General features: G+C 34.3%; 1 protein-coding gene across 2 annotated transcripts in view; it reads right to left on the bottom strand.

The window, feature by feature from the left end:
- The window catches only part of LOC148941649 (26S proteasome non-ATPase regulatory subunit 1-like), a 775304-nt gene that overhangs the window by 249837 nt on the left and 499485 nt on the right, over positions 1-25982 (bottom strand). The window contains exons 1-2 of one of the 2 annotated variants that reach the window (XM_089104029.1): positions 11090-11272; positions 3316-3571 (exon numbers count right to left, since the gene is read on the bottom strand). In XM_089104029.1, coding sequence (XP_088960155.1) covers positions 3316-3571; positions 11090-11124 — 291 coding nt within the window. In that variant the 5' untranslated portion in view covers positions 11125-11272. Of the gene's footprint in view, positions 1-3315; positions 3572-11089; positions 11273-25982 lie in introns of those variants that run through there. The other variant, XM_089104030.1, reaches the window with a different exon arrangement.

Genomic DNA, 25982 nt, shown 5'->3' with positions numbered 1-25982 from the left:
TTGTATACGAAAGCTTGTCTTGTTGATACAAAAGTTTGTTTTTGTTGATTTTATCAAGTGTGTATCTAATACTGGTATCTAGCAACAGGCCCAAGAGCTTTCAGTGGCATAGTTACAAAAAATTACAAAGTTACCTGGATATCCTTCGATACCGATCATCCCCTTGCTTCATTGATTTATAATCCTCGTCATTCAAAAAAATGTTCTACTTACTGTAGGACGACTCGAAAGCAAACTGATTGACATAAATTACCCCTCTAAAATCAATTTGCCCCCTGGTATGCCGCATGCCCCACGCTTGGAAAACATTGCTTTACGAGGCCAGTCTATCACCGAAAATTGCTGTGTAGCCCACAAATTTGGGCAATTGTAGCACTTTAGAAACTGACCGTGGTGGCAACCCTGCTCGTTAGGCCATTCGTCTGGGTTTTACAGATACAAAATGCAGATTGCCAAAGATTGTGCTTCTTGGCCAACGAAAAACGGATCGTCCCCAAAGGGAGTAGGAAGAGATCACAAGAAAGGATTTAAAAGAAATTAAAAATTCATGAAAGGGGGTAACAAGCGAAGTTTTGAATAGATTATAGTGGAGAAGGAGCGTGCACAGAAGAATTAAATTCTTCATTTTTTAAAACAGTATGATCAAAATTCCGTTCAACCTTGAAGGTTGCACTGGGCTTCGGTCTTTTTGAGGGCGTGGGTATGTCTTCCGTAGTTCTCGAAGCAATCTACTAAATGAAGAAGGTTCGGATGACGGCGAAGGGCAAAAATTTCCATCCATCTCTTTGCGCGTCGACATCAAAGGCGAGAAAAGTAAATTCAACCTTCAAGGACGATCGTCTGAAGACGGGGAAACCCCATTTATTTGACACAACTGAAGCACTTGAGCCACCAAATTTTGTTTGAAGTTAAGACTTGTTGAGACTCTATTCTGGTACGCAATGCCAGCGATGCAATAAAGGCATTTAGTTTCAAAGGTTGATTGTTTATGCATAACATTCATTTTCAAATTCTACATTTAGCAAACGTGAGTAGGGTTAGGGATAATCAAGGCGTTGAGAAGCCGAAGAAATAGATCTTTACTCCACTGCCTGGGCAGAGGAGCTTTGAAACTGGAACTAGTCAGGGAACTCAAATAAAATCCTCAAATTTGGAAAGCCTTATTTTCCACGGGGGGTATTTTCTGGGGGGGGGGGGGGCAGGGCTAGTAAGGAAAAGACAGTTTTCTATATCCTTCTAAAGTTTTTATCGGTGAATGTCAAACTGCTACAAGGAAACCCATCCACGCACTGAATACTCTCCCCATTCTATTTCAGGTCCTATCTTTTTCAAGTCTCAAGTCTTGTGTTTTGTTCTCAGGCTGTCGTGGGACGTGCATGATACAGGCATATAAATTGGGAGAAGAGGGTCTTGAAAATTAGTTTTTTTGGTAATTTCTTTTGAAAAAACAACAACAAAATGCTCTCATCTTGGGTAAAAAAAAAGAACATTTTGCCAACCTACCCCCCACCCCTCTTCTACCCTTCATTTTCGTGAATTGATGCCTATGGCACATCTTTGTGTTTGGATACATTTCTAAAAGTTCCAAAAGAGCTATTGGCTTCAGTAAAAATTATTATTTTGTTTCATATATTGTTATATTCAATGATTTTAATTCTTTATTTAAAGTCCATATAATTATTCTATGAACGAACGCAACTTATTGCAACGGAATTGACATTTACTTGTATATATATATATATATATATATATATATATATATATATATATATATATATATATATATATATATATATATATATATATATATATATATATATATATATATATATATATATATATATATATATATATATATATATATATATATATATATATATATATATATATATATATATATATATATATATATATATATATATATATATATATATATATATATATATATATATATATATATATATATATATATATATATATACACAATAACACAAGATATTTATTACGGCAAGAGAAAGAAAATGACCATAAAAAAAAACAACAAAATAATGAAAGGAATAAACGTCAAATATTACAAAGGAAATCTATTAAAATATTAAAAAATATAAAAAGAAATTATAGAATAAAAAAAATGTTAAATAGATAATAATAATAAATCAATTACACCAATTAATAATTCCTTCTATTATTAAAACGATTAAGGCAAAATAAAAAAATAAGTCAAGATAATTCTAATATATTACTAATATTTCAATATCATGAGACAATTTTATACTAGACTCTTCTAATCAATCTAATTTCAGGCTCTTCTAATCAATCCAATTATAGAAGAAACAATAAAAATGAAATGTAATGAAATAATAAATGAATAATAATGAAATAATAAAAATCTGTGAAGATCCACCGGTCGTTGATAATCTTTTCTTGATAACCCAACAAAGATTTGCTTGAATGAGGGTACACGCGTCCCAGTGCAAATAAAACATCCATAAACCAACATAATGCCAGTAGACCAAGGCCATATCCGGGAGGATTGATGTGAGGGGGGAGGATCCGGGTTTGAACCCCTCCCCCCTAAATTTTGTTCGACCCGTAAAAACGTAACAAAAATGCATGTAAACAAATTTTAGACGCGTTTTATTTGTAGCCCCCCCCCCCCCCCCGAACATAAATCCTGGATACGCCATTGTGGTAGACTAGCTGAGGGCGGGCCCGCTTATAATTTACTATAAAACAAGAAATAAAAAAAAATATGCTAGATCTGATGTTAAATTTTTTAACAAAACCGAACCTTTTTTAGAGGATCTTTCTCTGCTTTTTTCAGGCATTTTCTCAACCTCTTAAATTTTGGAGAAAAAATGTAACGTAAATATTTTTATATACTTGGAATTACCATAAAAAGAAGATTCAAATGAAATATACATTGTTGCAAATTTCGATTTTTGGAGTTTCGGCTACTGTTGACAAATGTTTTTCTTTACTTACAGTTCGTTACAAGAAACTGTTTAAAGGATAGTAAATAGCAAAGTGTTACTAATAAACGCCCATCAAAAAGATACGAATAGACTGTAGGGGTTTTTGACGCCTCGATGAATATTTAATAATGTGATATAATATAAGTTAGAATAATTAACTAGCTAATACTAAGATAATATTAATCTTAAATTTTCTAAATTAATGTAAATCTTAAATAAGGTAATAATAAAATAAACAAATAAACATATATTAAATAGCATTATTTTTTCCGCAATTCTCATTAGCAGCAGAGCATATAAAATACTGTAAAAAAAAAAAAAAAAAAAAAAAAAAAAAAACCTCGTTAGGAGCATCCTTTAACTGACTAAGAAGATAGTCCACAATTCCGGAACCGTGATTGGCGTGAATCAAACCTAGGGCATACAAAGCCCCACCTTCGGTGTAACCAGCTCCTCCCAAACCGGAATCTTTCGGCAAATAGGAGCTCATAAGGGTTTTGGCGTCTTTCTCATGTCCACGATGAATAGCGCCGAGAGATGCAGTAGCTGTCAATTTGGCCCAGTTGGTCGCTCGTGAGAGCCAATCAAGATTATCCCTAAAATTGATAAATTAAAATAGTTCGTTCCAAAATTCAACATTCATTACGAAAAATAATTAATGGCTGCTATATTCAACTTGGTCACAATAGTGCGTTTTCGTGTTCGAAACAGAGTTTTTGTAATATACAACCAAAATTCTTCCTAAAAAATCCATTCCTTCTCGTTCGTTGACAGTTACCCTCCATATAATTCGATACACACAAAAAAAGGAAGTAGAAAAAACAACAAAGAAACCAATAGCAGCCAACAATTAAGCCATAATTTAGTAATTAGTTAAGTTGGAGGAGCCCAACGTCCTCCCCTCCCTTGCATACGCCTCTAAGGTATTTCAGTAATTAGTTACGGTTTCTTAACAATAATGGTTAATACCGAGAAACTAGTGGAAAAGGGGGACGGGAGGAGGTCTTCATTAACAGTACTTAGCTGATTAATGAACAAAATCGGTTCAAGAAACGTACAGTCTATCCGTGAGTCAAATCAAATCAAAATCTCCTTTATTTCAAAATGCTTACACGGTCGGGCTGATTCCTCTTCTTTCTTTTTTCGTCAAGACAAGAGTAAATAATTCAAAAAGTCTACATAATATACAAAACGCAATTTTCAGGTTCAATGATACAGTCAAAACAAATACAATTTTCACAACAATTGCACGATCGACAAAATTAAAAAGACAAAAATTAAAATAACCCACATCTATATATAAAATTAGGCATCTAAGTTATAAAGACGAACAAACCCAGGTACAAAATTTTGTTCATATCTTGCGAGTGACTGTAAATACTGATTGTATTTTTGGTGTAGGTTCAGCAACAGGCCTTTGCAACCTTTGTCTACAAGGGGAAAAATCCAGAGAAAGTCTATCACGGGGGAGCGATATACGGAAAAGGAGTATATCACCCTTTCCCAAATTGAAACTAAGTTGTTGCCTTCTTTTTTCACGGGTAGCAAGTCATTGAATCTGCTTCAGATTTAAATGAGAGCGCATAATCAGTTCTGAATATACATAAATGAGAAACTATGTCTTTCACTTCAAGAAAGGTTGTAGATACATCAAGGCCATTTCCAGGGGGATAGGGGGTTTAAACCCCCCCCCCCCCTGAAATGTTTCTCTGACTCGTAGAAACGTAACAAAAATGGACATAAACAAATTTTGTATGCGTTGTTTTGAGGTTCTTTTTGTGTGACCACCCCCCCCCCCCTAAATTTTTTAAAAATAAAATCCCCTCCGAAAAAAAAAATCCTGGGTACGGCCTGTAGATACATCATTTTGATCAGATTTCTCAATGGCAGAAAAGTCCAGCATCATAATTTAACATGTAAAGTTTTCCAACTACACCCGCACAACGTTTAAGTTGACTAATACGACAGTTAGTCAGATTCAGAATACATTAATAAAAACAGGTACCATAGAAACATAAAAAATGCACTAAATGGCGCTGTTTTTCACCCTTACGTGCTAAAATCAATTACACACTAGAACAACTTGAAATAGATCACAGCAACAATATTAATCTACCAACCTAAAGCGCAAGACACACGTTTTCTGTGTCGATGACGCATGCTCATATAAATAATTCTATCCACTTGACAAAAGCTAATTGATAGTGTAAAAAAAAAAATTAAATCAACACATAAATTATTAAGAAGAAAAACATCAAAATATCTCATTTCTTTTTTACTCTCTAACTCTGCCCTTATCTCACTCTCTTGGTTTTTGAATAATACCGAAATCTGCTTTTACTGATATATATTTATAACCCTCCCCCCCAAAAAAAAAGACTTGAATCTTCAAAGATTGAAACCCTTAAAGATCGCCAACCTCTGCCAATAATACGTTTTGGACAGTTTCTGCTTCCGTATCTTCTGCCCCCTAATCAGGATTGCCACCCTGGCCTGGAAGAATTTACTAAATCTGAAAGGAAAAATTTACTAAATCGCATCTGTTTTTCCTAAATGCTGAAAAATTTTTTTTGCACACCATCAAGCATAAATTTTTACTATAGGAGGATAATCAATAGGACTTTCAGAATCTTTTTTCCTTTTTTCTTTCTCTTTTCCTCTTTTCTCTGTCTTTCCCTCTTTTCTTTCGTTTTCATAGCATGATTGAAAGTTCCGGAAACCTATAGTAGCCATAATATCTAATGTAATCGAAATCAGAACTTGTAATGAATGCACCCTAATTTCCCCCCTGAATTCATGGAAAATAACAATAGGTTTGTTTACTATAAATCATGATTTTTTACTAGATTTCGTTAAATTTACTAGATCCACTAAATTTACTAGATTTTTTTTTCACTAGATCTAGTGAAATCCTACTGACGGTGGCAGCCCTGTCCCTAATGCCACTTTTTGTAGTTAATACTAGAAAAAGAGCAAATTAGAGCCAGTTCATAGCAGGACTAACAGTTATTAACTTTATTAACAGTTATTAGCAGGACTAACAGTTATATATAACTATAACAGTTGACTTATTCTTTTATTTTGCCTTAATCATTTTAATAATAGAAGGAATTATAAATTGGTTTAATTAATTATTATTATTATCTATTCAACTTTTTTTGTTATTATATAATTTCTTTTTGTATCTTTTTAATATTTTAATAGATTTCCTTTGTAATATTTGACGTTATTTCCCTTCATTATTTTGTTTCTTTTTATTCCTGCAGGGCTAACAGTACCTTTGTGTGGTTTTTATTACCGCATTTTTGTTACCCTAAACAAAAATGCGCACGACTCTGCTTCTAAGAAAACAGATTGGGAGAAATAAAGATGGAAAAGGGGGTTTTTCAACTCCAACACTTACGACAGTTATTCCCTAGTACCAAACGAGAGTTTTGGATTTTGGCTAACCGTAGATTTTTGTGAATGGCTTGCTCTTGGAATTGGATTTTTCGGCTTTCAAATTTTTAATTCTGCTAATTTTGCATTTTTGTTGTTTGTGTTGATTTTCCGCGTTGTTTGGATTTGAGATTTCTGTATAATATTTCTGTTGGTTTTCCGCGTTATTTAGTTTTATGCAAAACATTTTGTCGACCATTATTTTTGCATTTTATTCCAATTCTTATGATAGCACTGAAGTAGGGAGGAGGTTGCACTCCCAAGATATCCACTTTTTTCGCCCAGTATTGAAATACAGCATTCTCGATCTTTATTTTTTCTTTTTTTTTGTTATGCCTTGTCAATGTGGTCAACGAAATTAATCTTTGCTTATATGAGTCAGCACCATTTAGTTTGCAGTTTTTTTTTGTTTTTTTTTTCTTATCAAAGACAGCGATAACAGTTAAAAAAAAAGACTACAAGTTTACAAGATCAGTCTTATTTTAAGCATAATTAAATTCTTCATTTTCAAAAATAGAATTATCAAAATTCCGTTCAACCTTAAAGGTGGCACTGGGCTTCCATCTTTGTGAGGGCGTGGGTATGGCTTTCGTGGTTCTCGAAGTAATCTACTAAACGAAGAAGGTCCTTATGGCGGCGAAGGGCAAAAATTTCCAGCCATCTCTTTGTGCATCGACTTAAAAGGCGAGAACAGTAAATTTGACCTTCAAAGACGATCGTCTGAAGACGGAAAAACCCCATTTATTGGACACAATTAAAGCACTTGAGTCACCAGATTTTGTTTGAACTTAAGACGTCTTGAGACTCTATTCTGTTATGCAATGCCAGCGATGCGACATAGGCATTTAGTTTCAAAAGTTGATTGTTTATGCATCACATTAATTTTCAAATTCTACATTTAGCAAGCGTAGGTAGTGTTAGGGGTAATCAAGGCGTTGAGAATTCATGTCTTACTTACAGGAAACACTAAAATAATTTCAGGCACTAAAGATCCAGAAATGTTGGACTGAAACAGACCAAATTTATTCGACATAATAGATTTTGAATAATGATTCGATTACCATGTAGTATTTGGCAGCTTATGGGAATCTTGGAAATGAGTGGTAACTCCACATCAAAAGCTAAGCTACGTCACCTATTTTCTGTATTTGTGCTTGCTAATACTTTATTTGTTTAACTTGAGATGGCATTTTTGGCGCTGAAATAGCTACCAGAGCCTCATCGAAGTTTATGATTCCGCACGGATTTTTTCTGCTAAGGAGTCAGAAATTGGACTGCCCAGGTTTTCATTAATACCATAATAATGGCAGTAATGCATGAGAAAGTCCAGGCTTACGACATAAATTCCCACATTAAACATTAGCACCATTTAAATTCTTGAAAGTGCGGTTATTTGTACTCCTAAAGAAATCTTGCATATCATTTTAAGTTTTAGGAATGAAATGAATGCTGTGAAACCAGAGTTCCAGTCACCTGAGACCACAAAACTTTCCATTAAAACGTCGCCGAAAGGGACAGAACTCTTAAGACACAAGAGAAATTGAATTAAAATTCAATTAACATACAACATTCGCGAGCTTACGAGAGTATCGGAAAAGGCGGGCTATATAACTCAGCATCAAAATCTAATTCAGGTAACCTGATTTCTGTATCTGTACTTAATAATATTCATTTTTTATTTTACCCTATTTTCTCTTTTTTGTTTTACCATTTTTTTTGTTTTACAGCTTTATTTGTGATTTCATGCAAAATTCCCTTTTTTTTCTCAGATGGCATGAGGAATTAAAAGTTGGACTGTCCAAGTTTTCACTAATGCCATAATAATGACAGTAACATACGATAAAGCCCAGTTACAGTGCCATCTTGCTACTTAGCAATGCCGCTACTTGGACTACTAGAGAAGCCGTTAGACATCATTCAAAGCTCAAAGACATTCAAGCAGAGGCGCAGAAGAAAAAGAAGTAGTGAAGCCAATTCGGGATTGATCTATTGTAATACCTAAATACAAACCAATGCCCTTGGGCTGGGGCTACCCAAATGCCTGAACAACCGTCATATGAATCTCATTACCTATTATATATACTTCCATACCTATTGTATTCTATCTTCTGTCCTACCTCTCATATATTTTGTAATAGTTCCGCTATTATATTGTGCTGTCAAATAATTCTATTAGTAAATATTACACTGTTAAATGCCAAACAAATTGTTGAACATCAAATATTCGACGGATATTTGTTAAAAGCAACTATTTACGGGTGAATCCTGATTAATAGTTCTTTTTTTCATCATATTCTGTAAATGATTTCGCATTTTTGTTTTTGTTCCGGATTTTCGATGTAATTCTATTACTATTTCTTAAGACACTTTTCTTTAAAAGAAATTTCCATTCAAATAAAAAGTTTTACGATAATTTGCAGCCTCTTTTATGTAGTACCAAGTTAAGCACCCTCCCCCCCCCCTTTTTTTTAATAATGGCATTTAGTCCGCGGTCGACCATGACTATGATTGTTATTTTATTAGTAAATGATTCTGGTCTTGTTTTTTCCAGAGTATTCGTTCTAGTAATCTAGTATTTCAAAATTCTTAGATATATTGCAACATTGGTTTTCCCCAGATGTATATTTGTTAGGTTTTTTATTTTTAACCAAATTACTTCATTTAATTTTTTTTCCACTCAAAACAGCACTTATTTTCATATTTTGTAAGTTTCTACTAAGACACGGTAAAAGATTTAGAATAACGCTGAGATCCAGTGCTTCCATTCCACTAATGTGAAAATAAAGTATTTAAGTGTGAAAAAAAAAAGGAAAATTATAGTAGGACACAATCCGGAAGTAAGTATGTTATCGTGGTTACTATTTGAACAGGAATGTTAAAAAAAGTTGATTCTTACGCTACATTACCAATGTTTAAACTTCAGATTTTCTCAAATCCCTAAAAGGCTGGTGGAAAATCACTAGAAATCCCTATTTTAGTAAAGCCTTATTATGCTGACTTTTAATAGCATTTGTTCAAGACGACTTATTTTGCAACTCAAGACCTTTGTACCAAAAGGTCTCTTTTGGCGTTTAAAACAATCCTTTGTATTTATCAACTAGTTAAGTTCGGTTTTGATTTATAAATTCCGGTGCCAGATCTCAGATTCTGGAGCATATCAATATATTTTATTTGTTTGTTTTTCTTTGCCATTATTTTTTTCCTTCTCTATTACTATTTTTGCAACACCCTCGGTTTTATTTGAATTGGTACGAAGGATTGGCATGAATGATTTCCAACCGGTCACTTTCTCACGCAATATTTTTGTTTTTTCTTAAATTTAGAAAATCCTATTTTCCAAAGGGGAGGGGGGGGGGTAAACGCCTAGACCCGTCTCCTAGAAGGCTCTTCGAAGTTGCCGCCCGGGGAAAAAGAAATCACTAGATTCTTGAAAAGAATCACTGAATCAGCACATAAATCACTAGATTATTGATGAAAATCACTAAATCTACCAAAAAATCACTAGAATTATAATACTATTTATCATTGTAATGAATAGTTGTTTTGTTTCTTTTCCATGTTACATATAGGCGCACGAATAGGGCAGGCGTAAAACTACCCCCCTAGATGTAAAAAAATACCTTTAGATTGGTGTTTTGTTTTTTGTCAAGGGAAAATTACCCTTAAAATTTTGAAAGTCCCTTTTTGCACCTTTATGCAGAAAATAGCACAAGATCCTTAATTCCTCCCTGTAATTTCCTGATTTGGTACCCTAGGTTTATCCCCCGATCGATGAAAATTGGTTATCCGTGTTCGAACTGAGAATTCAATTATACATTTAATTTTTTTTCCTTGTCCATTCAATACCCCCGTTTTTTTTCCCCAACAAACATGGAAATTATTTTCTTTTACTCTAAAAGTCTACATCATTACTTCCTATTAGCTCCATTGCTTCATACTTCTTTTTCTTATCACTGGACAGCAGCGACAATTTTTAAATTGAACTTTTTTTATATTTTTATGAAAAAATTTGTCCAGCCTATCAGAAACTTTAATAAGAATTGGTCTTATGGTTTCTTTAATAAAAAAAATCAAAAGAAAATGTGTTTCTCCCAATATATTTCCGTTCATTACTGACAATTAACTAAGAAATTTTTTCTAACTGAATATTGTTCAGTCATTTTGGCTGTAAATGTGCATAGGTGCTTGTATTTTTCTATGACGTCGGTCCTTCCACGTTGGTTATTTTGTTTCAAGTTTTGCGGGACTATCCAAGCCAGACAAAACAAGAACGATTGTTAATCGCTATTGCCGAAATGCCGCCGTTGTATCCAAAATTCCTATTTTCATAACAAAAATCCATAGGCTCAGCAAGGAAAAAAGCATACATCCAAATTTAAAGTATAAATAAATCATTAAAGTAGGTCAAAAAATATTAGAGAAGAAATTTTTGAAATAAAGTAGTCTACTCTAAAATATAGTAGAAACGGAATCACTGATGAGAGCCACAATGCCACCAAACTAGTTCAAGTTACAATACAAAATAAAAAAAAAAATCGAACCGTCAGAATTGACACTTAAAATTATAAAGACTTAAGGAATGAGTCCAAAATTGTCTGATTTTTAAAATCCGAAATCGACTCATCTAAGGAGTAATTCCGTAATTGTCAAAATTTTGAAGTCCGAAGTAGACTTACCTAAGGAACGAGTCGGAAGTTTTTCCTGCATTCATCAATCTATGAGCTATAACCGTAGCTGAATGACAAACACTAACTCGAACCGTGTCTTTTGTTTTCTTCAAAATATTTAAATCTGTGATTATTCCTAATCAAAAATTGTAGATGTAGATCGATTGTGGTGTCGCCACTCAAAATATTGGTTAAGTTCTCCAGGCGTTTATTGTATCTTTCTTCGTCCTACAAGGAGTAAAAAAGTATTAGCTAAATACTTTGAAAAAAGATTTCACTAAATCAGTCTTTGCAATAAAGACACAAAATAAACTAAAGAATACGCACTAAATCCAACGACTAAAAAAGACCCTACTTATTGAACAACGTATGGACGTATATTCAACACTGGAGTTAAGTCAAACACACGTGGGGGGGGGGTATTTTTCAAAATAAACAGAAGCTATTAATATTTTTATAAAATTTTAAATTAAAATACCAATAAATTATTTTTTTGACAATACCAAAAAAGGGATTTTTCAAAATGTATAAAGTGGATGGAACAAATATCGACTGCAGGAGGGTATATTATCTTCAGATGTTCAAGTTTGAGGGGATTACAGGAATCTTATCTACTGAATTAGACGTTTAACCACTAATGCTAACACTTATACTGTACTGTATAGTTGGAAAATAACTATTAGGGTGTAGATACAGGTTTGTAAAGCCCACCCCCCCCCCCCACCCTTTGCGTCTCTCCAAAAAGATACAAAATATATATTTTAGTTCATATATTGTGAGAACTTAATATCACTATGATCTACTTACTGATGAGCTTATTGTTGAAAACTAAACGGAATATATGAAAATGTTTAATCATTTTTAATAAGACGGTGAAATAAAACAAGTAACAGTTTATTTAAACAAGAATAATAATAAAAGTCCAAATATTTCGGCTTCGCTACCGCAAACCTTTATCAACGAAAAAAAAGAATAAAAAAAATTTAAAAATAATTAAAAAAAGAATAAAAAATTAAAATAATTAAAAAAAAGAATAAAAAAATAAAAAATTAAAAATAATTTAAAAAAAAGAATAAAAGAAAGCAGTTGAAAAATAGTACTTCGGTAACAAAATACAAAAGGTAGGTTGATAGTAAATATTGGAATCTAGTAAAATGAAAACATTTTTTATTTAAAATTATTTCGTATAGCCTACTCTAGGCAAAAATAATTAAAAATTAAATACAGGTTAAGGAACCATTATTTGAAAAATTTAATGAATCTTTCGTATTGTTAATCTGGCACAAGCTTGCTCACTTTCTCCAAAGTTTATTCCATATTGACCTATTATAAATTTGTTTGGGACTTCAAATTTGTTTGGGGCTGTTTAAACAAAATTTCTTGATTAAAAGTACATATTGTTTTAGCCTGTTTTTTTTTTTATTAAAATGTTACAAATTGGACGAAATCGATACTCCCCTTAATCTCTATTGACACTAAACTCCTTAAACGTAATTTCCCAAAAATTTTGAATTTCTTTCATTTTAAATTCAATTACAGAAAAAACGGAAATTAAAACAGAGTCATCACACGTAAAAACGCTAAAATCATTAAACGGACAATCTAAACTAATCAGGTCACACAAACAGATGGCAAAGCAATATCCTGGGTTACCTACATTAATATTACATTATATTAATATACATTATATACATTAATATACATTAATATTAAGGCCCATTTTCACGAGGATGAGAGCTGGATGAAATCCTGCATTCACGTGAACCTGTGTTCGCGCGCTGGATTTATTCAACGAAAGTACGGACCCATTTTCACAAAGATGAGAGTTGGATGGAAGTCATTAATCCACATAAACTTGTGTTTCAACACTGAATTTCATCAACAAACACATGTTTTTGCTTCCATCTTCCTCTCATCCATCTCTTCTTGAACTTGAACGAGAGCACTAGTTAAACTCCGCCTTGAGACCAGAGCACAACTGTATAAAGAAATCCTCCTTTTGTTGAACAAATGGCTGCTTCCACAAGGATGGGAGTTGAACACGAGTTCAAATCTCATTCTCGTGGAAATGACCGGTTGACCTCAACTTCGCCTTGAGACCTGAACACAGTTAGATTGAGAAATCCACCTTTTAGTTCAAAAAATGGTTGTTGTCACAAGGATAGTACGTTACGGGGAGTTCAACTGTCATCTTCGTAAAATTCAAACTAAAAACTTCAAAACCAAAGGCAACAACAACAAAACACCAAAGGACCTAATTGTACTCAGAAGAGATCCGCAAGATGGTTTCATTAGGGAATATAAATTTGTTTAAAAGCTAAATGCTGCTAAATCTTCCAGAAATTCTTCTTTTTCTATAAAAAAAAATAATGAAATACCAAATATCAGTATAACCTATTTCCGCGTTCAAAACACTAAATAATAGACTAGCCAAGGAATGATAGCCATATAACGTCAACGTGGCAACGATGGGGTGGATACTTGATGCGATTAAAGAGCCGAATATAGCTAAAGCGTCATCAAGTTGTGGTAAACACCTATAACAGACTAGAAAACTATTGAACTAATTACAAAGTCGTAAAACTGAAAAGTAATTACAGAGTTCAGAAAAGTTAAAACAGAAAATCCGAAAACCAATGGCAACAAAAAAGCTAAATACAGCTAAAGGATTATTACACTAGCGAGTAGTACGAAAATATCTATGACTACCTCCGCAAAACAATAAAGCTGAGATCACGGAAGACAGGAAGGTTCGGTGCAAAAATACAGCTAAAGAATCATCAAAAGATAGGACTATGTCAAGGATGGGTGCTCCTGCAAGAATCTCCACATGTACAAATCAACTTCCTCTTGAATAATACTCGCTCATTAACTAAGAAAGTTGATGAATCTTAAGTAATTTATGACACGAAATCCGCATAGTGGTTATAACAGACTTGGCAGCTGCCCGAGGAGTTCGGTAATACAAGCCAATTTATTGCGGCCACGAACATGAAAACTATGAATGCCCACAAAGGTGCTCTATTTCTTGTTGAGAACTTGTCCACAAGCTCTGAAAGAATAAACACGGTGAGTACTCCCACTGTTTGAAGGGGACACTACCGTAGAGTGGACAAACATAACGTGCGACGCCCCACAAGGATCCAAATTTGCAGGATTTGTCTTCTTATGCCTGATCAACTTTTTGCTGGCAAACTTTGATGAACGATTTACATGATCTCTCTTTTATTCTCAAGTATTTGGTATTTAACCAAGGGACAGATCCGCAATTCAGTAATAGCCTTCTAGGCCCCTTCAATGACTGAAAAGAATATAGATTGACTCTTAACCCCGTCACATCGAAAATCATCGAGTTTTGCCCCCCCCCCCCCCCAAGCGAGACCTCGAGTTCACCTCAGTTTTCTCGTCAACAAAATTTCTTGGAGTTGCACTTTCATCTGATTGTACGTTTACCAAGGATGGAGCTATAAACTTGTCAAAACGTAACCTAAATGCATATTAACAAAGTTTTGATGTGTTTTTATAAGTTTTTTTGTACCCCCCCCCCCCTCGGAACAAAATCCTGAATACGCCCCTGAGCTACACATTTTATGGATTTTGGCTATTAAAATGTGTCAGCTATGTTGCCAACACCACCAGGGTCTGGAAAAATTATTCCTTTCACGCCTAAAGGTTGCTTCCTGGCTAAGTGGACGTACGCAGGGTTGAGAATTCTTTGTCCAAGGGGCACGGGTTTGATCCCTGGCGTGGCCAGTTATTTGCTTAAGGACGTGGGTCAGTGGTGTGACTCTGTAAGCTTAGCCAGAGTCGACCCGGCTCTAAATGGGTACCTGGATAAATCTGGTGAAGGTAAGCAGGAAGGGTTTGCGAAAGCACAGGATGGCTGGCCCCCAGCCCCCCATTGCACTTCCTAGCTGAAGGACCACGAAATGGATATCAGCACCCCCGGTTTGGTCCTTAAGTGTCTAGCGCTGTCATACTTACTTACTTTTTACTTTAAAGGTTGCTTCTGACATTTTGACATTTCTGAGGTATTTGTCAAAAACCATGTGTTCCACTGTTGAGTTGCCATGTGTATGTGTCTGCATGTGTGATAGATATAAACTATCGTTGCTAAATTTCTTTTTTTTCTATATTCTGGATTTGACCCCCCCCCCCCGATATTTTTGGCGGATTTCAACTTGTTCTACAAGACTTATGTAAGACTCGACGTACGCACGTTGTTGTGGCTAGTAAAAGCCGGTAATACATCAATCCAATCTCTTGCCGCAATGCGCCGATTTGGGTGCGAAACTAACAGCGCCATAACTGCCATAACTCATATAATTTACAGAAGACCAAAACTCGAATACGCTGCGCCTGTTTGGGGCCCATTCATCCAGAAAAAACAACTTATTATGCGAGGAAATTGAACCTATTTAGAAAAGAGCAGCAGTAATCATAACTGGAAACAGAGTAGTAGATTATGTCCAAACGCTTAAAAAATTTGGGGCTTGAATCATTAAAAGGTAGGCGTGGTCACTTAAAATTGCCTTTTGGGAAAATGTTGCTTGCCTCACCTCAGCACCGCCACATCTTACCACAAGATGCCCTTTAGTGAATACTCAAATCAGGTCAAAGCTCAAACTTACTCCGTGAAATTCAAGACAAATCGCTAATCAAAACTCGTGTCCCTTTGTTCCTCCCTTGTGTCCTCCGTTTGTGGAAGTGCATAATAAGTCGTGGTGGCTTAATAAATGTATCTGCTTTTTGTTTTTTGCAAAGACTACGTAAGTTAGCCTTGTGCCATAGCGTAAATAAATCTAACACTAGGTCTAAAACTTTTTTATAATTGACTAATCGGAGATAATGTTTCCTGTAGAGCTCATCTGAATCCAATTCGCAAAATATCTCATTATCCAACTTGTCTTGAAAAGTGATCCAAGAATGTCGTTTTTCATGGTTCGAGCAGACGGGGGCGGGGGAAGGGGGGTGTAAACTTCCTATTAAGTTTTTTTTTAAACATTATCTTTTACACTTTCTATTAGATCAACCTTCACTAGGTTGCCATCGCCGTGCCAATTGTGATGGCATCGATTGTCATTTTCGTGGGAAGCCTTATCACTCATACGCCCTTTCAATTATTTCTTACGTATACTTTTCATTTTACAAAATCTGATCAATTATCTTTTACTTACGATGGGGTAAAGATCGTAAAGTAAAACTAAAAACTTTTTTGGAGGGGGCAGCTTTAATCAAATCAATCTAAAATCATCTTGTCCTCCTACAGAGTACAGTTTTATTTTAGATCACTAAATACTGCATTCAAACTAAAAGGAACTGTTAATAATTAGAAATTCTATTTTTCTTTCGTTGGTCTGTCATTTAACCCCTCAAAATGCGAGTTTATATATTCTAATTATCGTTACTAAGTAGCAGCTTTAGATGTTGAAAGTATTTCTCTTCCTTTTATTTTTATTTTATTTTTTTTTTATATTTAACTGTTTATTTTTAAAACTTGTTTTTTTTTGTAGGTAGTACAAGTAACTGACTTTGGATTCTCAAATAAGTATCATCCTGGCGAGAAATTGGATACTTCATGTGGACCTTAGGATTCCAAATTTTTATCGTTTGTAAAGTCATATTCATAAATGATGAAATTTTTTTTATAACATGTCTCTGTGTGCCAAACACACTATAAGTATCTTGATTGCTATTAGTAATGTATCCAGTCTTCACATTTAAGGGTTTCGGGTGCTTTTCAGAATTTTGAGAATTTCTTTGCATTATAGTAAGTTACTGTTCAGCTTAATCTGAATGAAAATTATAATTTTCAAATAACTTGAAATGGAAAATATTTGTTAATTGACTGTTTCTTTAAACAAATATTTTTTAAGTTTCGTCTACATCCTGCTGCAACCATGCAAAACCACGCATCTAACTGTGCACATTCCCTGTACCATACAAAGGTTATTTGAAGAAAATTTTCAGTCGGGTCCTCTCATCCAAGCACTCCCTCCCCCTCAGTCATCTTCAATTCCAAGAAGCAAAGGAGCACGTTTTCGGGAAATGTCTGAAATACACTTATTGGCTTTGGACACAAGTTTTCGATAACTCCAAAACTTTTGTCATTGATCTGAAAATAAGGAGAGATAAAAACGTATTGCGTGCGTCTGTCCAGTTCAAATGTTAAAAAAAAAAGTCTACGCTGTCAATATGAATGCTCTTGTGTATCTGCAAAGTGTATCAATGTGCCACTGCACTGTATCAATGTGGCACTGCAACGTCCGCCTCCAATATTAAAAAATAGAAAGTCTACACCGTCAATGTCAATGCTCTTATGTATCAGCAATGTGTGTCAATGCGCCACTGCACTGTATCCATGTGGCACTGCAACGTCCACATCAAATGTTAAAAAAAAGAAGTCGACACCGTCAATGTCAATGCTCTTATGTATAAGCAATGTTTGTCAATGTGGCACTGCAATGTTCACCATTTATGTTAAAAAAAGGAAAGTCGACGCCGTCAATGTCAATGCTCATTGCGTCACTGCAGTGTGTATCAATGTGGCACTGCTGTGTGTGTAAATACGGCAATGCAATGTCCACTTCTAATGTTAAAAAAAAGTCGACACCATCAATGTGGATGCTCATTGTGTCACGTCAATTTGGCACTGTGGATGCTCATTGTGTCACGTCAATTTGGCACTGTGGATGCTCATTGTGTCACGTCAATTTGGCACTGTGGATGCTCATTGTGTCACGTCAATTTGGCACTGTGGATGCTCATAGTGTCACGTCAATTTGGCACTGTGGATGCTCATTGTGTCACGTCAATTTGGCACTGTGGATGCTCATCGTGTCACGTCAATTTGGCACTGCAATGTGTACCTGCATTGCCGAAGATTTTAGAAACATCCTTGTGTACATTGATTAAAAGCGTAGGATCAAAAAAAGGAGAAAAAAAAGTACAAATCGCGTATCCATTTCGGCGAACTGTGATTGAGCAACTGTCCATGGCAAACGTTTAAAAAAGAAAGTTGAAACCGTACATTACTTACAAACTTCTTCTTACGAGGAGGCGACTGAGCATCTGTATCCATCGCTGTGTCTTCAGTGGCTACTTTCTCAGCATCTGAAAATAAAAAGAAGCCGACGATTCACATTGGCACTACGAATTTGTGTTTATCCCACTTTAACTTAGGAGCCACTGGCGCTTTCTCCCTCTGCAAAATAATGCCATATTTTCTGCATAATATGTTTCATACTGTAATTTGGAGCTCAAACTTATCTTCTTCACTGAACAGGGGTAGTTTTAGGAGAGGGAAAGAGGGGGTACTTGCCTCGGGCGCAGGAACTTTAGGGGCGTAAACTTTCAGATAAATAATGTAATGGTTATAATCATTTTGTAATTTTGAAATTTGCCAGAACGACCACTGTTACTGAACCCACTTTCGGAACTTTACAATAAACCAAGGACCTTGTTGGTCTTCCTCAAAACCTGCGGAGGATACAACCAGGGTTGCCACCCCTAGTGATTTATCACTATTCCTAGTGATTTTTTATATTGCCTAAACAAAAAAGAAATACTAAAATAGCACATAAATCACTAGAGTATTGAAGAAAAACACTAAATTAACCAACAAATTAAAAAAACTAGTTATTTTTTCGTCCGCCGGGTAGAAACCCTCGATACAACTTGTATCCTCTACAGGTTTTATCCAGGCATAAAAATAATCCAGGTGCAAAGCTTATAGATATTTCTCACAAAATTAGAGTGACTTCTAATAACTCCTAGATATTCAGACGAAGAGAGCTGTAAAGCACTCACACAGCACGGCAGCACTTCTCTTTCTCTAACGAGTCCTTGTTGATAACGTTATCAACAACGTTGTTGATAACGTGCTGATAACGTATTGCCATTTTTTTTTAACAGAATATTTTTTTAGTATAGGTACTATATATTCCATTCTTTTAAATTAGCATTAAATTAGCATAAATTAGCATATATATTAAATTAGCATTAAGCCTGCCCTCGGAATGCTGTATAATAAATACCAATTCCATAAATATATATTACATACAAAATAGGAAATAATTTAATTCTGAAGTACAATAAGTAAATAATAAAATGCTTTGAGACAGCAGTTTCAGAAGAAATAGAGTTTCTTCTTTCGCCTATGAGATTAGTGAGTTTATTCATTGTGAGTACTTGATTTTGAAAGGTTTATTAAAATAATCATCTTTTACCACGATCAACAATGATTAAACTTTACTTGGGAAGGAAATCACTTAATAAAATCAAAACAAAAATTACAATGCTAAAATTAAATATAAATTAGAAGAATAAAAATACTGAATAGAGCGAACTGAATTTTTTTTTTCTGAGGAATTGATGTCCCCTGAGTGTTTATTTCAAGGTGTATGGTTGTCTTCTCTGCACTTTGACTCCCAGGCCTCAGGTATGTTCTCTTTTTAATATTGTATGTTATTTGGTTATTGTCCACTTTTTTTGGTTGTTGCGTATATTGGGTATTTTTTTTATCCCCCTTGTATCCCTGGCCATGGAGCCTTTCGAGGGTAATAAGTGTATTATATTTCCATTTTGTATTTATTGGTGAATAATAAACTTTGAACCCTGAAACTCTGTCTTTTTTTCTCTCTTGTTTTTTTTAGGGAGATTTTATTCTTTTTTTCTTTCTTATTTTTTTTTTGGGGGGGGGGGGATCTCTTAAAGTCATAAAGTTTGACTCTTTTAAACATTGTATTTTTTTCTTCTTTTTTTTATTTTTTTTTCTCACAATTTCCCAATATTCGTATTAACTCAAAGAAGAAGAGCCAAAGAAACTTCAATTATAATAGCACTGAATATATATAATTTAGATAATTTCGTAAACCGCACTGCCTTTCCATGACGATAAATAAAAGCTCAAATGAGGACCTTTTAATAGACAGTGACAAATTTTCACAAGAAAAACTAGATATTTCGGTCACATATGCAGTGACCGTCATATATCTAGTAAATAAAGTAAAAAATATCTAGTACTTTTTGTGAAAATTTATCACTGTCTATTAAAAGATTTATCCTCATTTGAACTTTTATTTATAGCACTGAATATGTTTCAATATACCCTATATTTATCAAAATCATTTGGGTTAGGATTGTTTAAATAGATTTTATACAACTTCTTCTCAATGAGGAGGTTTCCTACTGGCAGTAATGGAAACAGTTCAGCAGAGTTCGACAGAACTCCAAAAGCTGCCGACACTTTAGCAGGACAACTTGTATTCTGACAGCTTTTTTAAGCAAAAAGTATTTTTATATATAAAAATGGTATTTTCAGAAAAAATCTGCCAACAAATTTGAAAACTCTCAAGTAGCATTGCTACTTTGCTACCCCACTTTTTGCACAGCAGCCAACTGGATCTTCAGCCATTCAAGACCACATCAAAGCTTATGCTTCCATTTCAAACCTCTAGATTCGCAACTGACAATTGTTCCAACAAGTCAAGACGAATGGTTTTACATTTGCAGTCATTTTTCAGGACTCTTACCATTTCTTACAAGGACCGTTCTCCCTGCAAGGACCATTGTTCTCCAAGGACCATTTCTTATCATGCATTACTTTACAAGGACCGCTTGCATCAGAAGCTCCCTGCAAGGACCATTGTTCTCACATGATCATTTCTTGCCATACGTTAATCATCATTTTTAATAAAATAAAATTTTATTGTAAAATGCACTGAAGTGCCATTGTCTCCCTTTGAACAGACTCGTATGCAAATATTATCCATAACCTTCGGCCTTTTAGCATAAAACTTGTAAATGAGAAGTCTATTTGTCAGCATACTCGTGGCAGATCCGTTCCGCCACTAACTTACAAACCTGTCTACTCTGTCACCCAAGAATTGATCTCTTGAAATTTTGCATCGATTACCTCCCAATAACAAAAATACTAAGTAATTATACAATCTAAAATGCAGCCAAATCTGGATTAAAATGTTACAGAATAAATGGAACATGTTTCACCTTCAAGAGCAAGGGATTATCAAATAATCAGGAAAAAACAACCTTTCTCCCCTGCATATTGGAATGATAATTTGAAAGAAAAACAAGCTTTGAGTGTTTCTTAGGGAAATGTTGAACTTTCTGCAGGGTTTCACGGACGCCAGCAAGTGAAACACTGATGACATCTACTTTACAGCACTTGAAAATTAGATGGTGACATCCTTTATAAAAACCACTGTATATAAATATAATATAGTATAATCATTCCCAATCTCAAGCATTATACAAACCCGGACCGAGATGCAAGTGCTACGGAAAACATTTAAACAAGGATAAACATAAGCGACATTTGATTTTTTCACGAGTCGTCAAGTCAGATTTCTCTTGTTGGCAAAACTTGGCTTCACCTTTGTAACGCTAAATTTTAAGGAATCTAATTTTAAATTAATTTATTCCAATGCATATATAAAAATCGGTAATTAGTAGTGCATAGTATCGCCAGCAAGTATCACTGATGACATCTACATTAAAATTCTCGAAAAACCTAACTGCTGGCTAAATTTATTTTCCATTGACCTTCAAAAAGCGATTGACCTTGTTAACCACAATATTTTAGTAGATGAACTTGTAACTGATTTTAATATTGATTCTTTGCTGGTTAAATTGGTAGCCTCCTTTTTATCAGACAAATCGTAGGTGGTCAAATATCAGAATCAATATCCCGGCCCCCTACCTATACGCAATAGAGTACTCAAAGGTGCTCTCCTGGGTCCCTTTTTTTTTTCTGTCATGATATACAGCATTGCTAAGGAATTTCCCGACAGTTGTAAGTTTGTGGATGACCTAACGGTTGTTGAAACCTACTACCGAAACTTAGTAAGTAACCCTATGAGTATTCTCAGTGATATGGCATATGACTCTCCGGAGTTAGACATGAGAGTAAACCCCTCTAAATCTATGATAATGCCAATTTGTTTCCTCAAAACCTCACCCCTTTTCCTCAACCCTATCCCCCCAGATATTTCTGTGTCTTCCTTTAAATTACTTGGGGTTACAATTTCCTCTAATTCAAAGTGGGATATCCACGTGAAAGACATTGTCCATAGAGCTAATGCGCCCATATCTCCCCTTAAGCTCTTGAATAAATTTAACATCCCCCATCCCATTCTTCAAGGTCCTATACTTCCTTCGTCTGCCCGCATCTATAATATGCTTGTCCAGTTTGGCATCCTGGCATCTCCCGTGACGAATCAGAAAAATCGAATCTATTCAAAAAAGAGCCCTAAGAATAATTTTTAAAGAAGCTATGATACCATATTCACTCCTTCTAAAAAAGCCCAAGCTGGAAACTCTTGAGCACAGGAGAGGAACGCTGTGCCTCCGGTTTGAAAAAAACTGCAATGATAAAACCCTCACACAGAAAACATTTTCCCCAAAGACACTCCCCATCCAGACACCGCCTGCCACGTACTGTTTCTGAACCCGTCCCTATCTTGTTCCCCATCCGTTACTTAACCTCCAGGTATGAAAAAACCTTTGTCCCTTTCATTACTGATCAAATAAACTACTAGTTTGTTTTTTTTGTATTGGTGATACCAAAGTTTGTGTCCATTTGGTTCTTTTGTTCCCTCCTCCTTGTTTATATGTTCTCTTTTAACCTTTTTAACGCTATTTTTATCCCTTTTTTTGGTTTTGTTTTAGTTTTTACCTTTTTACCTTTCTTACATTTGACCTTTTTTTTTTTACTAATGAATGGCTTTGCCTTTCTGATATTTTTGTTTTTGGCATTGTTTAGCCAGTTTTTAGTTGTTGTGCTATTTTTATGATTTTTTTTCTTCGACTCCGAAATGCGCATTCGGCCCTTCGGCGCTTGTGATAGTAATTTTCTGAAATAAATATCTTATCAACTTATCAAAGATGGCGACATCATTTATACAAACGTTGGTAATTATTGAAAGCTCCAGTGCATGCAGCTTGAGGGTTAGTAGACTATAAGGCAAACTTTATTTAAAACCGAAACCATGTTTCAGACATTGGTACCTGGTATATTACCTAAAATAAAAATAATATATAAATTTACAATGATAATAAATATCTACTCACCAGTAGATTCTGTAGTGGCTGGTATGGTTCCTTTCAGGGTGTTGATAACTCGTGTAACAAACTGTTGAGTGGCACTTTCATATAAATCAAAGCAAATCTGTTCAGCCATCAGTGCATCAGCCTTAAAAAAAAACATTTAATATATAGCTGAATACAAAGCCCATGTTCAGAGCGTGAGCACCTTCGCCCACAGGGAGGGGGAGCAAAAAAATGTAGTCTCCTTTCCTTACTTGCAAAAGTACTTGGTAGATTCAAGTTTTGTTTAAAAGCGTGCATGCCAAATATATACAAATAGGTTTATGTGTGTGTACAGATAAGTACTCACTCACGCACATGGGAGGAGTCTTTGGGATCAACTATAAGTTTATCAGACTTAAAATATTCAAACCCAAATATAATAGAATTAGGAGGGGAATGTTTGAGGCCCTTCAAGGATGCGCTGAAGATTCAAAACAAGCATAAATGGACCATTCAGAATGACAAGGCCAGGCCTGGTCTATACCAACCTTTCTTTTGGGAAGTTGGCAATGGGAGGGACAAAAGTATTTTAGAGGCATCAAAAACCTAATCTTATGCCAAACCAATTTCATCATTCCGCGTCAAACAAGAACCAACATGACTGCTTTTCTGTGAAGAAATACATTCGTAAAGATAGGAAGGGGGGAGTTGGAGGCTCTATGAGTCCACTTTATGCTTCCTAATAATTTTAACGTAAAACACCTTGCATGATTTCTACTAAAACAAGGTGGACGCTGCTTATCCTTTTTACTAAGATTGTTGATGTGTGTTCAGTAGTAGGAAGTTTTAGGGAGACCATTGATTTGCTTCAAGTTACTGACCGTTTCTCAAATGATAAGCAGTCTCTAAATGAATATTATGATAAAATAATTTGGTGCTTAAAAGAAGCAGAGGCCACTGCTGTTCCTCTAGAAAAGATTAAAGTTAAAACTAGAAAACCAGAATGGGTTTTGGACCCAGAATTAAAAGTTGTAAAGAATAAAGCTAAGTTTTTGGCTACGATTATGGGTGTCTTGCGGTCGGCAAAATCGAGAAGTTGTCTTTGATCTGAAGCAAAGTACCAAGCTTGCTTATAAAAAACGTTTACGGCTCTCTAGGGTATGTGGTATTTATTGTTGTGTGCCAAGAGAGAATTTGTTCCATGTTCAGAATTTAGTTAAGCATAGAAGTGATTTTTCTGAAGGTCCTATAGCAGTTCAAACTTGGAAACCCTATTATAATTACATTTTTAGACATGTAAAATGGGAACTTGAAAAGCTTTTTAGTAACCTTCTTAAGTTGTGTTTGCCTAATCGTATTTCTCAGAGTAATGTATTACCAGTTTCTACTGTTGATATTAGTCAAGCTATTAAGAACATGCAATCTAGCTCTGTTAATCAAGACGGAATTTCGTCTTATCATCTAAAAGTAGGTTGCCCAACTTTGCTAGATCATCTTCAACTACTGTTTCAGATGTGTTTATCTACTTCTATGGTTCCCGACAGTTTTCTCTGTGGCATAGTCACCTTGGTTTTGAAGCATGGAAAAACTTCGTCAGAGTGTAGTTCTTATCAACCAATTACTGTTTTGTGCACTCTTAGCAAAGTTTTTGAATATATTCTTCTCCCTTTCATTTCAGAAAATGTTAATTTTGGTGAAAACCAATTTGGCTTTCAAAAAAGACTGGGATGTCAGCACACCCATCGTGTTCTAGCTTCCCTCCTGTTGCAATCTGTTAATGATAAATCTCCCCTTCATATCTGTTCTCTTGATCTTTCGAAAGCTTTCAATAGTATAGTCCACTCACATGCAATTTATTCCCTTTTTTCCAACAATATTAACCTTTCTATTTTGTTGTCTTGTTACGGTACTGGTATTCAAATTCTTTTATTCGGGTAAAATGTAATGGAGTAGTTTCTGATTCAAAGGTGTTTCTTCGGCGTGGGGTCCGTCAAGGTGGTGTGCTTTCTCCAACTATTTTTAAGTTATGTATTGCTCCTATTCTTTATATATATATATATATATATATATATATATATATATATATATATATATATATATATATATATATATATATATATATATATATATATATATATATATATATATATATATATATATATATATATTATATATATATATATATATATATATATATATATATATATATATATATATATATATATATATATATATATATATATATATATATATATATATATATATATATATATATATATATATATATATATATATATATATATATATATATATATATATATATAAATATATATATATATATATATATATATATATATATATATATAAAAAATAATATATATATATATATATATATATATATATATATATATATATATATATATATATATATATATATATATATATATATAATCAAAACCCTCTGGAGGTTACTGCAAACCCACTTTTGACAAGCTGGAAATAAATAGATAAGAACTTTAAAAAATAAACTAAAATTACGTCTTGGTTGACTTAACCTCTTCTAAAAGGATATGAGCATTCTAAGGATAAGAAAAATTTTATTTTTCTAAGGCTCCAGCAAGTTTAAATAACCTTCGAATACAAGACATTGAGTCGTATTCATATATAAATATTTAGACGGGACTGTAAGTAAAAAACGGTTCTAGGCGTTTCAGCGTGAGTGAATGAGTGAGTCGCGCATAATACACAAGTACCAAAATTCCTTCCCCCTACGGAATGAAAAAAATAAAACTCAAATAAAATTCCCAAATTTGGAAAGCCTTATTTTCCAGGGGGGCGAGACTTTTCCGGGGGG

The sequence above is a fragment of the Artemia sp. Qi Xiang Cuo genome, chromosome 18, assembly GCF_049724085.1.
Source record: "Artemia sp. Qi Xiang Cuo chromosome 18, ASM4972408v1, whole genome shotgun sequence".
Classification (NCBI taxonomy): domain Eukaryota; kingdom Metazoa; phylum Arthropoda; class Branchiopoda; order Anostraca; family Artemiidae; genus Artemia; species Artemia sp. Qi Xiang Cuo.
This window is presented reverse-complemented; position numbering and strand designations above follow the sequence as displayed.